This window comes from Chiloscyllium punctatum, chromosome 12, assembly GCF_047496795.1.
Source record: "Chiloscyllium punctatum isolate Juve2018m chromosome 12, sChiPun1.3, whole genome shotgun sequence".
Classification (NCBI taxonomy): domain Eukaryota; kingdom Metazoa; phylum Chordata; class Chondrichthyes; order Orectolobiformes; family Hemiscylliidae; genus Chiloscyllium; species Chiloscyllium punctatum.
In genome coordinates this window covers 65,763,066-65,778,259 of record NC_092750.1, presented here as the reverse complement: position 1 = coordinate 65,778,259, position 15,194 = coordinate 65,763,066, and the positions used below count along the sequence as shown (strand labels likewise).

The window sequence follows — 15,194 nt, the reverse complement described above, 5'->3', positions numbered from 1 at the left end:
ATGTGTCCCTTTAAAACGCATCATATAGAGCAGGACCACTTCCAGATTTATACGTTTCAGATTCAAGTCTCACCTCCACTGCTGAACAGGCTGTTGTTGGCCATAATCTGCACTGGGCACTGGATATACTGGGGGAGGCAGATACCTTTCTTCTGTGGAAAATGGAGACAGAATTTCCTCTCATTATATGCATCACAATCATGTCAATAGTATACCTAGTGTTCAACTTATTGTATATTTGTTATAATATCAGTTTAAATAGAATCACATACAAACAAACAACGGAATGATCCGTCAATGACAATGCACTTAAATCAGAAAGAAACTTCGAGTAGAGTCATGGAGTTGTACAGCACAGAAACAGACCCTTTGGTCCTACTTATCCTTGCCGACCAGATATCCTAAATTAATCTAGTCCCATTTGCCAGCATTTGGCCCATATCCTTCAAAACTCTTTCTACTCACATACTCATCGAAATGCCTTTTAAATGTTGCAATTGTACCAGCCTCCATCACTTCCTCTGGCAGTTCATTCCATACACGCAGCACTCTCTGCATGATAAAGTTGCATCTTAGATTACTTTTAAATCTTTCCCCTCTCACCTTAAAACTACGGCCTTTAGTTTTGGACTCCCCTAACCTGGGGAAAGAAAGGACCTTGGCTATTCATCCTATCCATGTCCCCTATGACTTTATAAAGCTTTATAAAGTCATCCTTCAATCTCCAATGCTCCAGGGAAAAAAGACCTTGCCTATTCAGCCTCCCAACCACGCGGCTGCTACAGCGCCCGCGGCAGCAACCGCTGCCATGGACTATGACGTCATGTCCGCCCCCACCGACCTCGCAGCCTCCGCGAACGCCGCCCAGACAATCGCCTCCACGATCGCCAGGAAGACCATCGCCGACAGCTTCGCGGCCTCCGCGGCTATCGAGAATAACACTGTCTCTGTCGTCACCACAGCCACATCCGCCCCCAGTGACATCACTAACCTGAACGACCACAGCGCCGCATGTGTCTCCGCCCCCACGCTGATCTCCGTCACCATGCCTAACCCCGCCCCCACGCCGATCTCTCTCACCATGCCTAACCCCGCCCCCACGCCGATCTCTCTCACCATGCCTAACCCCGCCCCCACGCCGATCTCTCTCACCATGCCTAACCCCGCCCCCACGCCGATCTCCGTCATGTCTAACCCTGCCCCCACGCCGATCTCCGTCACCGCCCCCACTCCCAGCTCCAGCCCCACACCGAGTCCGAGCTCCCAGCCCTGCCGTGTTTTCACCATCCCTCCAGATCTACCCCTCCCACAGCTACCTAGACTACACCTCCTCCCACCCTGTCCCCTGTAAAAATACCATCCCATGTTCCCAATTCCTTCGTCTCCGCCGCATCTGCTCCCAGGAGGACCAGTTCCAAAACCGTACAACCCAGATGGCCTCCTTCTTCAAAGACCGCAATGTCCCCCCAGACGTGGTCGACGATGCCCTCCACCGCATCTTTTCCACTTCCCGCTCCTTCGCCCTTGAGCCCCGCCCCTCTAACCGCCCCCAGGACAGAACCCCACTGGTCCTCACCTACCACCCCACCAACCTCCATGTCCAGCGTATCATCCGCCGTCATTTCCGCCACCTCCAAATGGACCCCACCACCAGGGACATATTTCCCTTCCCTCCCCTATCAGCATTCCGAAAAGACCACTCCCTCCGTGACTCCCTCGTCAGGTCAACACCCCCCCACCAACCCAACCTCCACTCCCGGCACCTTCCCCTGCAACCGCAAGAAATGCACAACTTGCGCCCACACCTCCCCCCCTTACTTCCCTCCAAGGCCCCAAGGGATCCTTCCATATCCACCACAAATTCACCTGCACCTCCACACACATCATCTATTGCATCCGCTGCACCCGATGTGGCCTCCTCTATATTGGGGAGACAGGCCGCCTACTTGTGGAACGTTTCAGAGAACACCTCTGGGACACCCGGACCAACCAACCCAACCACCCCGTAGCCCAACACTTCAACTCCCCCTCCCACTCCACCAAGGACATGCAGGTCCTTGGACTCCTCCATCATCAGACCATAGCAACACGACGGTTGGAGGAAGAGCGCCTCATCTTCCGCCTGGGAAACGTCCAACCACAAGGGATGAATTCAGATTTCTCCAGTTTCCTCATTTCCCCTCCCCCCACCTTGTCTCAGTCAAATCCCTCGAACTCAGCACCGCCTTCCTAACCTGCAATCTTCTTCCTGACCTCTCTGCCCCACCCCCACTCTGGCCTATCACCCTCCCCTTGACCTCCCTCCACCTATCGCATTTCCAACACCCCTCCCCCAAGTCCCTTCTCCCTACCTTTTATCTTAGCCTGCTGGACACACTTTCCTCATTCCTGAAGAAGGGCTTATGCCCGAAATGTCGATTCTCCTGCTCCTTGGATGCTGCCTGACCTGCTGCGCTTTTCCAGCAACACATTTTCAGCTCTGATCTCCAGCATCTGCAGTCCTCACTTTCTCGTCAAACCCTCCAACCCAGGCAACCTTTTTGTAAATCTTTTGTGAACATCTTCAAGTTTAACAACATATTTCCTATAGCAGGGAGACCAGTACTGAACACAGTATTCCAAAAGTGCCCTCACCAATGTCCTGTACAGTCACAACATGATGCAGAGCACAAAGGTTTCAGGAACATATCCACAACTTTTAGTGAGGACTTACTATTCTTAGTGTAACCTATTTGAAACCCTTGCTAAATTAGATTAGAGGTATCAATCTGAATTTGGGTTGACGCATTTGATCAGGTTTGTATAACATCATATACTTTTGCATAACACCTACATCCTGTCATAAAAATTATTCTGAGCTTCCAGTTGCCTGCTAGTACCCTGTTCCTTGGCCAACATTTTGATTTCAGATCTGCTGCAGTGCTCCAGCAAGGCTCAGTGTAAGCTGGAAGAACAGCTTTCTACTTGGGTGCCCTGCAACCTTTAGGTCACAATACTAAGTTCAATAGTTTTAGGGCCTGGATACCTCCTTCCATGTCATTTACCTCTCCCATACACCACAGACCCTGACACGGGCTGCTTTCAGTACAGTTAACCCATTTTCACCAAATCATTGTCCCTATCATCAGCTCTTCGTTCTCCCTGGGTTACTATTATCTTTGTCTGCTTGTCTTTCCCCCTCTCTGGGCTCCAATCTAGCTTATTTGGTCACTCCTTCACCCTTATCCTGTGTCACCAACATATATACTACCAGCTACAATTAGTTCCGAAGAAGGACTCAAAACGTTAACTGTGCCTTCTCTCTGCAGATGCACTTTCTCCAACAATTTCTGTTTCTGTTTCAGATTTCTAGTATCTACTGTGTTTGGTTTTCTTCATATAATTAATCTGCAACAATCATTGAACCTCTGTCCTTCACTTACCACCACCTATTGCTATTGACTCGTAGCCCGCCATTTTATCTAGCATGCTCGCAGGTGGGGCAGTTGGGCCCTCAGCTGCCATTGGAGGATTTCCAGACGCTGCCCCTGTGTGAAATAGGACATTTAGATTAGCATCATGCAGGTTTTCTTTTCTCCCAAATAATGTTTGTGGCGTCAGATGGCAAAATGGGCAATTTTTAAAGGGACTCTCACCTTCAGCACTTTTCTTGAAACTCAGCTGTCACAAAGATTCATGGGTAGCCAGGAGAATTCTTTTATTTCAAAAATATACTATATTCAGTGTTGCTAGGAGGCATGGGATAGAGGGAAATTTGGCCAATTGGATAGAAAACTGGCTAACCGGTCGAAGTCAGAGAGTGGTGGTAGATGGTAAATATTCAGCCTGGAGCCCAGTTACAAGTGGAGATCCGCAGGATGGAGAATAGGTCATACGAGGATAGGTTGAGAGTTCTTGGCCTTTTCTCATTGGAACGGCGAAGGATGAGAGATGACTTGATAGAGGTTTATAAGATGATCAGAGGAATAGATAGAGTAGACAGTCAGAAACTTTTTCCCCAGGTACAACAGAGTGTCACAAGGGGACATAAATTTAAGGTGAAGGGTGGAAGGTATAGGGGAGGTGTCAGGGGTGGGTTCTTTACCCAGAGAGTGGTGGGGGCATGGAATGCGCTGCCCGTGGGAGTGGTAGAGTCAGAATCATTGGCGACCTTTAAGCGGCATTTGGATAGGTACATGGATGGGTGCTTAATCTAGGATAGAAGTTCGGCACAACATCGTGGGCCAAAGGGCCTGTTCTGTGCTGTATTGTTCTATGTTCTATGTTCTATGCTGTTCCTGCAGGTCAACTGGGCAGCTGCAGGGAAAGGGAGGGGGGGGTGGGGCTGTAGAAATTAGATGCTGCCGTTGGCTTGCATCTGCCCAGTTCTGCAATGGCTGTTTGTGCCCTTGCTACAGATGGCACGGTTTGTATCTGGCACACTGCCCGAACTGGGCACTCTCAAAGTAACTCCGTGTGTTCAGTTGAGGGTGCTGTTGGCATAGCAGAAATGTTCGTAAACTAAGGCTGTAATGAGGTCAAGAGCTGAGTGACCAAACGGAGGTATCACTGAGCAGGTTATTGCTAAGCAAGTGCTTCAGACAACAATGATGCGTAAATGGCCAGATTTAGCTAAACTCTGATATTTCAGAGGGTTGTGGACTGGGAGAGTCGACATTTTCCACTTCTTAAGTGATGATAAGAGAATATAGTGAGGGGGCAATAATTGCCTGGGTGGATTTGTCCTTTTTTGTGCACAGAACAATTTTCCACGTTGCTAAGTAGATACCTGCATTGTAACCGCTCGTGAGATAAAACGTGAAACAATTACTATAAAAATTGGAGAAACAAATGATGCAGAAATGGCTCAATGTCTGCATATTGGACGAATAATCTCCTTTAATTTTGAAAGATCCGTTTCCATAGAAATCTCCACATCGATTTCACATGAAATGGTGTAAAGTGTACCACTGCTGAAATTTGCTGCTGATATCTAAATTGTGTCACTCTGATAACTTTTGTGCATGATTATGAAAGTCGCGCTTATTTTCAACAAATAAATACTCCCACCTCCATAAGATGTAAGATATGGCAGCAGAAGTAGGCATTCAGCCCATTGAATCTACTCTGCCATTCAGTGAAATTGTGGCTGATCTGATATTCCTCTCTCTCAGAAAGTCATGTGGCATGCAAAATAAAAACAGGAGTCAATCACAACAACAACAATCTGTGGAAGGGGCTTTAATGTGATTTTAAAAAATCCAAAGTGCTTCAAGTGGTAGACAGTAAAATTTGACCCAGCCACTAATTATGATATTAAAGGAGATGAGGAAAAAAACTCGATAGGTTTTAAAGAACATCTGAAAGCAGAAAACAGAACGATACTGAAGTGGTCAGATTTAGCTGAGGACAGATATTTCAGAGGGTTATGGGGCTGGAGAAGGTTACAGAGACAGAAAGAGGTGAGGCAATGGAGGGGATTTCAAAACAGGATCATTTTGAAATTAAAATATTGGTTAGACAAGAGCTAGTGTCGCCCAACTAGCACATAGGCCATGGGTAGTAAGGACCTGATGTCATTTTGGCCATAGGCTGTAGAACTTTGAATGAACTCCAGTGTGTAGAAGAAATAATGTTATGAGATTGGTCAGAAGGGTGTTGGAATTGTCAGGTCTGGGGGTAGCAAAGGATGAATGAGGACTTCAGTTGCTGAGGCAGGAGTGAAGTGGAGGAGCAAGTTAACACGAATGGATGGAAATAACCATACCTGAACAAGGTAGGGAAACTCCCAACCAGCAAACAGGAAAGCTGAGCACCAAAATTGGAAAATCTAATCAAAAATTTTTCGGTCAGCAACACCTACTGTTAAATAAACTAAATGGACACGAATCACTCCAAATTACTGTGGAAAATCTTTGTGATCGGCCATGATATGTGGGATTTGGGGAAATTGGCACTAATAGAACCAATGCAGGCATGATGGGCTGAATGGCCTCTTTCTGTGCCCTACCCATTTTGTAATTGTTGCAATTTAAATAATCAGAAAGCTTGTGAAAGTAAAAATGCTGGAAAAGATTCAATCCTGACTATCTCTGTTTAATATCTAGTCTCATTCTTAAATGGTTATTTCAATGTGAAATTGAATTGACATAGTCAAAATATATCCAATATTTTATTGTTCTGGTCTCTGTTGTATTTGGAATTTGTTAGTTTTCAGTCCATATTTTTTTGAACATTTTTTGCTGTATTGAGAAATAGAGTAACAGGCCAAGAATATGGCAGTGATTTTGGTGTTTTTGTTTTCCTGAAGCTCAGCTGAACAAACATTGGAACTAGAGATAGTTGATGCAGAACTGTTTTTTTGGCACAATATGTTAGGGAGACTTGAACAGAGGCCAAGCTGAAGATAGGTTCAATCGTCAGCTACACCATAGAATTTGTTGAGGGTAATTGCAACATTATGGGAAGCAAAAATGCACAATACAATTGGAATTTTAAAGATCTTAGATTGGTAACAGTTCCAGAGATGAGATTTATGAAATGGATATTTGCTTTACAGAGAAATCTGTGTGACCCTTTGTAAAGGGGTCTTCTATCTTCATAGAGATAGTTCCAACCGGATTCCTGCATTGGTGTCCTTTTACAGACAGTGATGGCAGTTGTGGCTACCTTTGTGTTAGATATGTAACATATATTGCAAAAGTGTAAAATCTGATGTCTTCAAATTTATTTATAATGCCAACTACGTACGAGGCTACAATATCTCAGGCTTACATTCATGCTACCGATATCACAATAAAGTGCATACATATAACTGACTAACTGCACACACTACGTTGACCCATCAAAGAGAGCCAGAAGGTGAGGCAGGTACCTTTAAAACAATCACTTGAACGCATGGCTTGGAAGAGGATTACTTTGTCCCATCTTTGACAGTTATTCCCTCAAGCTGTTCATTCCCTAGTCTTGGCATTTCCTCCCTCAATCTCTCTGCCCCTCGCTCCTCCTTTATGATGCTTTAAACCCAAGTTCTATGACCAAAATGGGTGGCACGGTGGCACAGTGGTATGGGCAGCACGGTGGCACAGTGGTTAGCACTGCTGCCTCACAGCACCAGAGACATGATTTCAATTCCTGCCTCAGGCAACTTTGTGTGGAGTTGGCACATTCTCCCCATGTCTGCATGGGTTTCCTCCCGGTGCTCCAGTTTCCTCCCACAGTCCAAAGATGTGCATGTTAGGTGAATTGGCCACGCTAAATTGCCCGTAGTGTCAGGTGAAGGGGTAAATGTAGGGGAATGGGTCTGGGTGGATTGCTGTTCGGAGGGTCGGTGTGGACTTGTTGGGCCGAAGGGCCTGTTTTCACACTAAGTAATCTAATCTAATCTAATCAAAAGATCATATGTTGTGATGGCATGTTACTGTCTCAAGGGTACAGATCTATCTCATCTGAAATCGATGCCATAACACAACACAGAGTGGCCCTTCTCAGTGTCCCTCTGCAGTTAATGACCTCTTGATTGAGAGAAAATCCCACCATCAATTTCCTTATACAGGGACTGTTCCATTTTCAGTGCCCCAATAGAATTTCCCGCTATTAATACCCTTCAGCCTCACTATCATGCTCATTTTAACTGACAGTTACAAATTGATGATAAAGATTTTTCACCTGATGGTGATTTTGATATACTAAAGTCCATTAAAAAATATTAACTTTTAACATATTCTCCCAACTTCTTTCACAAGGCACGGATTCACAAGATTGTACACTTCGCTGGGAGCAGACAATCCTCTTGTCCCTTACCCACTTTCACCCACGAGCCTAAGCCGCAAGTTGTTTGACCAGGAAGTAATATCATGACCAAATCTAATACAGATTGGGCCTCCATTTACATACTTGCTTTTGAGGGTGGAAAGAACATAACTCATTTCATTTCCTCTTTGCGTGCTAAAGAGGCACTGAAAATAATTGTAAGCATTGCTTTCTCAGCTGCCTCTCTGTATGATTTCCTGTTAATCTGGGGCCGGTGAGGGAATTGTCTAAGCAGTTAAAAGGATATTGTTTCATTTGCTGCTGGAGGGGCAACTGAGCTGGAACATATGAGATGCATCAGTTTTAGTCATTAAGCAAGAATATTGCAGTAATCCTGTAGTTTGTACTGTTGGGCTCAGTAAATCCTCTAATAACTCTCGACAAGGTTCTTAATATCTTCAGTTTAAACATGCACAGAATCACCAAAAGCAGAGTGAAGGAAATATTAAACTTCATGTTAATATCTTTATAATTAGCCTTGACTTAATTGTAAAGCTGCAGTGTCAGAGGTGAGTTTGAGTTCCCGGCGGACTCTGCATTGACGAGGTGGTCCTAGCACTGATTCATGGCTGCTGTGGCAGAGGGGGGCTTTGGATTCCTGGTGGTGTCAAAAGGAGCAGCATTGGTGAGGTGGGCCGGAAGCAGACCATTGGCGGTACCAGAGTCGAGTTTAGGCCCGTATAGCATCGGTGTAATTTGCGTTGGCGAGGTCCATCAAGGACTCATTGTGGTGAGGGCATCATTGAAGACAAGATGGCACCAAAGAGTGGTGACTTTCATTCCAGTGGTAGCGGCATGGTGAAATGGACTTGTGCCTGGCCACTAGGCCCACAACCCATGGCAGAGCACTTAACAAGAAGGACAGTAAAGCTGAACACTTTTAATTTATTTCTTAACGTGTCTGCCTTTATATTCTATGCTTTGCTTTATTTTTCTATGTTTTAAGATGCTGCTGGAGAGTGGAGACACTATACAACATTTTTTACTGTTTTATAACAAAATACATGCGACAATAAATAAATCAAATAAATAAGTGAATCAAATAAATCTTATATTCTTTGTTTTTCTTCTTTTTTTCTACTGCCCTGCTAAGAAGACCATAGTACTGAACTTCTTAACTTACTTACAAAAATAGAAATATAAAGAAATAAAATTTGTACCTATTTACTTTGTAACTAAGTTGGCGCCGTGTGTGGTGATACAGTATTTTACATATTTCACCGTTCTCTTGTACACCATACTTGAGTACACATGACAATAAAGCCTAAATCTAAATCTAAAAAATCTAAACCTGTCAGTTTGAAAGTGATGGGCCACACTTTATTCCAGAAATTTGAAATTGTGTCCTCAGCTGTTGCTTCAGTGCTGAGGGATTTTTAAAAAAATCCATTAGTTCACAGGAAGTGGGCATCATTGGTTGGGCCAGCATTTATTACCCATTCCTAATTACCCAAAGGGCAGTTAAGAGTCAACCACATTGCTGTGGGTCTAGGGCCAAATGTAGGCCAGACTAAGTAAGGACAGCAGAGATCCGTGGTTTCTTTTGGTAACAATCGTTTCATTAGACTTTTAATTCCCATTTTTTCTTGAATTCAGACTCCACCTTAGTGGGATTTGAAACCAGGTCTCCGGGTTACTAAATCTAGCAACAAAACCACTATTCCATCCCCTCATAACAATGCTCCTCTATTCGGGTTTCTGTCTTTTTGGCCAAAGGTTAAATTAACTTTCACATCCTCACTGCTGAAACACAGCTACTGTCGTATAAATGAACCCCACAGCCAAATTGCACCAAACAGTTTGCACCAAAAGCATGTCCACCACCACCAAGCCCCTGGTGTGATGGATTATCTCCGCTTGGGTGGTTCAGGGAAGGTCCAACAACACCCAAGATGCTCAGTGCCAACCAGGACAAAGCAACTCCTTGAACATCCACTCCATCCACCCCCTGAAACACAGAAGCAGCCGCATCCACGAGAATGCACTGCAAGAACTCATTAAGGCTCCTTCAACAGCACCTTCAAAACCCACGACCTCTACCTAGAAGGACAAGGACAGCAGATGCAGCTAGAAATTTCACTTGGAGCCACACACCATTCTGACTTGGAAATATAAATGCTGTACCAACAGGAGTCCTTGGACTCGAGACGTTAAGTCTCTCTCTCCACAGATGCTGCCTGACCTACTGAGTTTCTCCAGCATTTTCTGTTTTTATTTCAGATCTCCCAGTCGCAGCAGTATTTTTCTTGTATTTCCTGCCTTGGGAGTTACTGTTCTTTCCCTGTTGCTGGGTCAGAATACTGTCCTAACCCTCAGCCACTCCAGGAAATTAGGGAAAACTGACTAAGACATTAACACCCACATCCCACAGCAAATAAGTGTTTCAAAGCTATTGTAAGCAAAACAGATTTTTGAAAAATGTTTATGGATGTCCTTCCCCACCTCTGTAAAAGCTTCCTGTCAAACTCCATCAAACCAAGACACTGCAATCATAAAATATTGAGTATTAGAAACTAAAACAGCTCCTTCACGATTATGTATTTTAGACATCTTTATAACACTGTGAGACTTATTCAGTGATCTTATTCACAGACAGATTTTCCCTGAAATCCCAAGCCTTAGGTTAGGCATCAGAGAGCCTACACGCATTACTTTTGTAGTCCCATCTTTCAACAGTCCCAAGTTGATTCAATGAGCTCAAACACACAGTTCTGAAACAGAACTCCAACAGCAATCCTCAGTCCTTTCATTCCACATTGCAACTGGTCAATAGTTCTCTTGGTGACTGGAGTGACCAGACCTGACAGGGCTGAACAATCCCCCTTAGTAAGGAAATTAATTCACAAACGTTAAGACTATAAGACCATATGAAATAGGAACAGGATCATAGCCTGCTCTGCTATTCAATGGGATCATGGCTGATCCGATATTCCTGACATCCACCTTCCTGTCCTTTCCCCATAATCCTGGTCAAGCATTTGTGTATTTCAGCCTTAAATATATACAAGGACTTTGCCCCACAGCTGCTTGAGGCAAGGAGTTCCAAAAACTCTTAACCCTTTGAGAGAAGAAATTCCTCCTCATCTCAATTAAATGGGTTAAAAGGCGGCAATGTTTGAGAAGATTTGTAGCACAGGTTGATGATAAGTCTGTAAGTTTGCTCGCTAAGCTTGAAGGTTTGTTTTCAGATGTTTTATCACCAAACTAGGGAAATTCATCAGTGAGAGTCTCTGGTGAAGCGCTGTTGGTATGTCCCGCCTCTCTATTTATAGGTCTTAGTTTTTTAAAGTGGGTGATGTCATTTCCTGTTCTTTTAGATAGGATCTAAATCGATGTGTTTATTGGTGGAGTTAGAATGTTATGCCTCTAAGAATTCTTGTGCGTGTCTTTGTTTTGCCTGTCCTAGGATGTGTGTGTGTTGTCCCAGTCAAAGTGGTGTCCTCCTTAGTCTGTATCTATGGAAAGTAGTGAGAGTGGGTCATCGTTTGGCGGCCAGTTGGTGTTCATGTATCCTGGTGGCAAGTTTCCTGCCAGTTTGTCTAATGTAGTTTTTCTTTCCAGTTCTTGCATGGTATACTGTAAATGACGTTAGTTTGCTGGTGGTATCGAATGGATCCTTTAGGTTCCTTAGTCACTATTTAAGTGTGTTGGTAGGTTTGTGGGCTACCATGATGCCAAGGGGTCTGAGTAGTCTGGAAGTCATTTCTGATATGTCTTTGATGTAAGGTAATGTGGCTGTAGATTTTTGTTGCATTGTGTCTGCTTGTTTGGGTTGGTTTCTGTGGAATCAACGGATTGTGTCAAATTAAACTTGTGGAGAACCTTCCATGTGTCAATGGGTAGATGTTTCACTTTGCACCCCAATGTGATACTGGGGTGGGAAAAATACCCTGCTTTACTCATTACTATTAATGACATGGTCATTAGGATAGCAATACTTGTGGGTGCAGCAGCTTCAACTGACGCAAAGGCACAGGGTGACTAACTTAATACATGGATATCAGTAATTATTGGACGAGCTAGAAGATAGGGACTCGCACCGCCCTATGCACGCACAATGATAATCTGCTTATGCCAACTCCACATAACAATGCTATCACACATGCACAGTTGGATTAGATTAGATTCCCCACAGTGTGGAAACAGGCCCCTCAGCCCAACACGTCCACACCGAACCTTCAAAGAGTAACCTACCCAGACTCATTTCCCTACACTTAACCTTGACTAATGCACCTAACACTACGGGCAATTTAGGATGGCCAATTCACCTGACCTGCACATCTTTTGGAAAGCATGGTGAGACATCATCACTCTAATGCAGCATGTCTACTCCCTTGGTGCAATTGTTTTATTTTCTGTCAAACTCCATCAAGCTTCCATCAAATCAAGACAATGCAAGTAAGTGAATGGCCCACTGTCCATCTCTCTAAATCTTATAGCGACCGCCAACGTTTTCACCATGTTTCTGTCCTGCTCTTGATTTTGCCCACGTCACAACTGTCCATTCCCAAAGAAATACCTCCAGCACCTACTATTAGAAATTAGGGAAATGCACAAAATTCTACTGCAGAAAGTTGATGATTATATTCGATGTCAGAATAAGCGAAGGATTATGTTCAGTCTGGAATTATTTTACCTGGGAACTCTACTTATATGTCATTTCATTGGAAACTGGTGCAAGGAAGCACCAAAGTTCGTTAAGAATTGGAGCAGCTAATTTGGTTTTATGAACAATTCAAGGACAAAATCCAGAGGCATATTCAATCTTGGGTTTTAAAAGGGGATTGGACAAAAGAGAAAATGTTTGGAGGTGCTTATGATTCCATGAGCTCCAACTTTGTAGCACCTTATTGAATAATGCCTGAAAATCAAAACAGCTACACTGTAACCAATTCTTACTGTATCCCATTTTTTGTTCTGTACTCTGCTGTAGTATACTGTATCCTGCTCTGTCACGCTGTATCCCAGTCTCTCACCATTCTGTGTTCCCTTACATTGAATCTTGCTCTTTCACAATGTACCAAGTTTCTTCATATTGTAACCCTGTCTCTTATGCTAAGTCCTTTTCTACACCATGTTATATGTGTTGAGTATCTTTCAGTGAATTCCCTTTAAGAACTCTGATTTCCTGTTAGTCTATTCTAGGTTTATAACAGTTTGTATGAAGGTCACATCCTTCAACTGATGAAGTGACCTAGAACACACAATTTTGAAACAGAACTCCAAGAGCAGTCCTCTGGTCATTTACAATTTCTGCTCTTTCATTCCAATGTTGCAACAAATCAATGAGAAGCTGAGTTAATGTTTCAAGTCAGGTGACCCATCATCAGAACTGACAAAGGGTCACTGGACTCTGCTTCCCTCTACAGATGCTGCTGGAACTATTTGTTTCCCCAGCACTTCCTGGTTTTGTTTTGGATTTCCAGCAGTAGCAGTACTTTACTTTTATTTTTGTTTGATATAATGCCTGCTTCATAACCTGTAATACTCGTAAATAATCTGTCCCTGATAAAATTGGTTATTAGACCATTGTCATTAACAGGGGATGGTGAGTGTTAGTGATGGAAAACATTCTGTTGATGAAAATTATCAGGCTTGGACAGTCAGCAGGCAAGATAATCTACATGTAGAATACATGATCCACAGCCTTAAATTGAGCTAAAGTGCAAGAGACAGCCCTCTTTGATTGTTACAGCATTGCAGTGCGTTGAAAACACAGCTTGCTGGCAAGGCAACAAATCTCTATTGAGAGATCATGTCTACTTGCTTGAGATAGACAAGTCACAAGGGTGTGTGTTGGGTTGTTAGCAAACACGGGAGGTTCAAATGTATGTTGTCAGAATGCCCAAGGAAACTCCCCAGTTTAAGTTGTGACACAACACATCTTCTAACGGAATTCATAATATGATATTAAAAGCTATTGTTTCTCGAGTTGGTATTCGGTGCAGAAAAATAAATCATCAAAATTTGCTTAACAATTGGGAATGAAGATCTTCATAGATAAAACATGCTGGGATTAAAGAGCTAAACTGTCATTGAAAGATAGGGGGCCACAATATAAGGCCAATTCAGAGTCAGGTTAACTTCCACATTCATTGACTCGCATTCATGTCATTCAGGCAGTAGCCTACAAAATCTATAGACCAGCGATGTAGGAAAAAAGTGTTCATTATGTGATCTTCCAGATGGGAACTAGCAAACAGAATTGTAGAACAGCTGATCACGTCCGCCTCTTGGCTGTTTTCCAGAAAGACTTTTTAGACAAATTGAAGACTTGTATCATTCAAGAACTACTTGGGGTAGAACATAAGTATGAAGGGATCATTGCAAGTTGACAAAGTTTGTAGACCTTTATTGCCAATGTGACAATTGACACAATCACTCGAATAAGCAGTCATACCAAGGCACAAGGAAGTTGTGACCTTCTGCTAACCTCAAGGAAATATCCAGCTTTCAATTAATTTTGTAAGACATGGCCAAAAAAAGGTCATTGGCAGAGATAGTAAAGGCTGGAAGTGTCATTCCAAACAGGCTATGTACATGTAGTATACTCAAGCTGGCATAAAGATAATCTAGTCATAAACTTGACCTGTGATCAACAAACCAAAATTTGACAATTTAGATGGCGACTAAAAGAGGTGAGGAAGTTGGAAAGCCACAAAGGGATCAGTTCCATGTTTTACTTCTCTTTCAAGGCATACTGGGGACTCAAGGGTTAAACATTCAACTGCCAAAGAGACTCACTGCAGTATCAATTGGAAACCTGTTGTCCTACAATATAGACAGAACATCTCAGTAGGGAGGACTGATTTGGAGATGCCGGTGTTGGACTGGAGTGTACAAAGTTAAAAATCACACAACACCAAGTTATAGTCCAACAGGTTTAATTGGAAGCACTCCCACCATGTACGTGGCAGGTACTCATGTGACTCAGCCAATGTTATATATCTCATACATTGCAGGCAAGGATGCCCTGATGCATGTACATTGGGGAAACCGAGCAGAGGCTACGGCAACGGATGAATGGGCACCGCACAATAATCAACAGACAGGAGGGTTCCCTCCCAGTTGGGAACACTTTAGTGGTCCGGGACATTCGACCTCGGACCTTCAGGTGACCATCCTCCAAGGCGGACTTCGGGACAGGCAGCAGCGAAAAGTGGCTGAGCTGAGGCTGATAGCTAGGTTTGGTACCCATAGGGAGGGCCTCAACTGGGACCTTGGGTTCATGTCACATTACAGGTGACCACCATTGCACTATACACATGCACAGACACTCCTACACACACACACACAGACATGCACACATTCACACACACACTCCTATACACAGACACGCACACAGACACTCATATATACTTCTACAGACATACACACTCCCACACTCACACATGCACCCTCTC

At 43.7% G+C, this 15,194-nt stretch overlaps 1 protein-coding gene across 1 annotated transcript in view; it reads right to left on the bottom strand.

The window, feature by feature from the left end:
- LOC140483888 (protein SSUH2 homolog) overlaps positions 1 to 15,194 on the bottom strand; it is a 59,387-nt gene that overhangs the window by 34,558 nt on the left and 9,635 nt on the right. Inside the window, exons 2-3 of the mRNA XM_072582680.1 lie at positions 3,423 to 3,527; positions 74 to 152 (exon numbers count right to left, since the gene is read on the bottom strand). Of these exons, the coding sequence (XP_072438781.1) occupies positions 74 to 152; positions 3,423 to 3,527 (184 nt within the window). The remainder of the gene's footprint in view (positions 1 to 73; positions 153 to 3,422; positions 3,528 to 15,194) is intronic.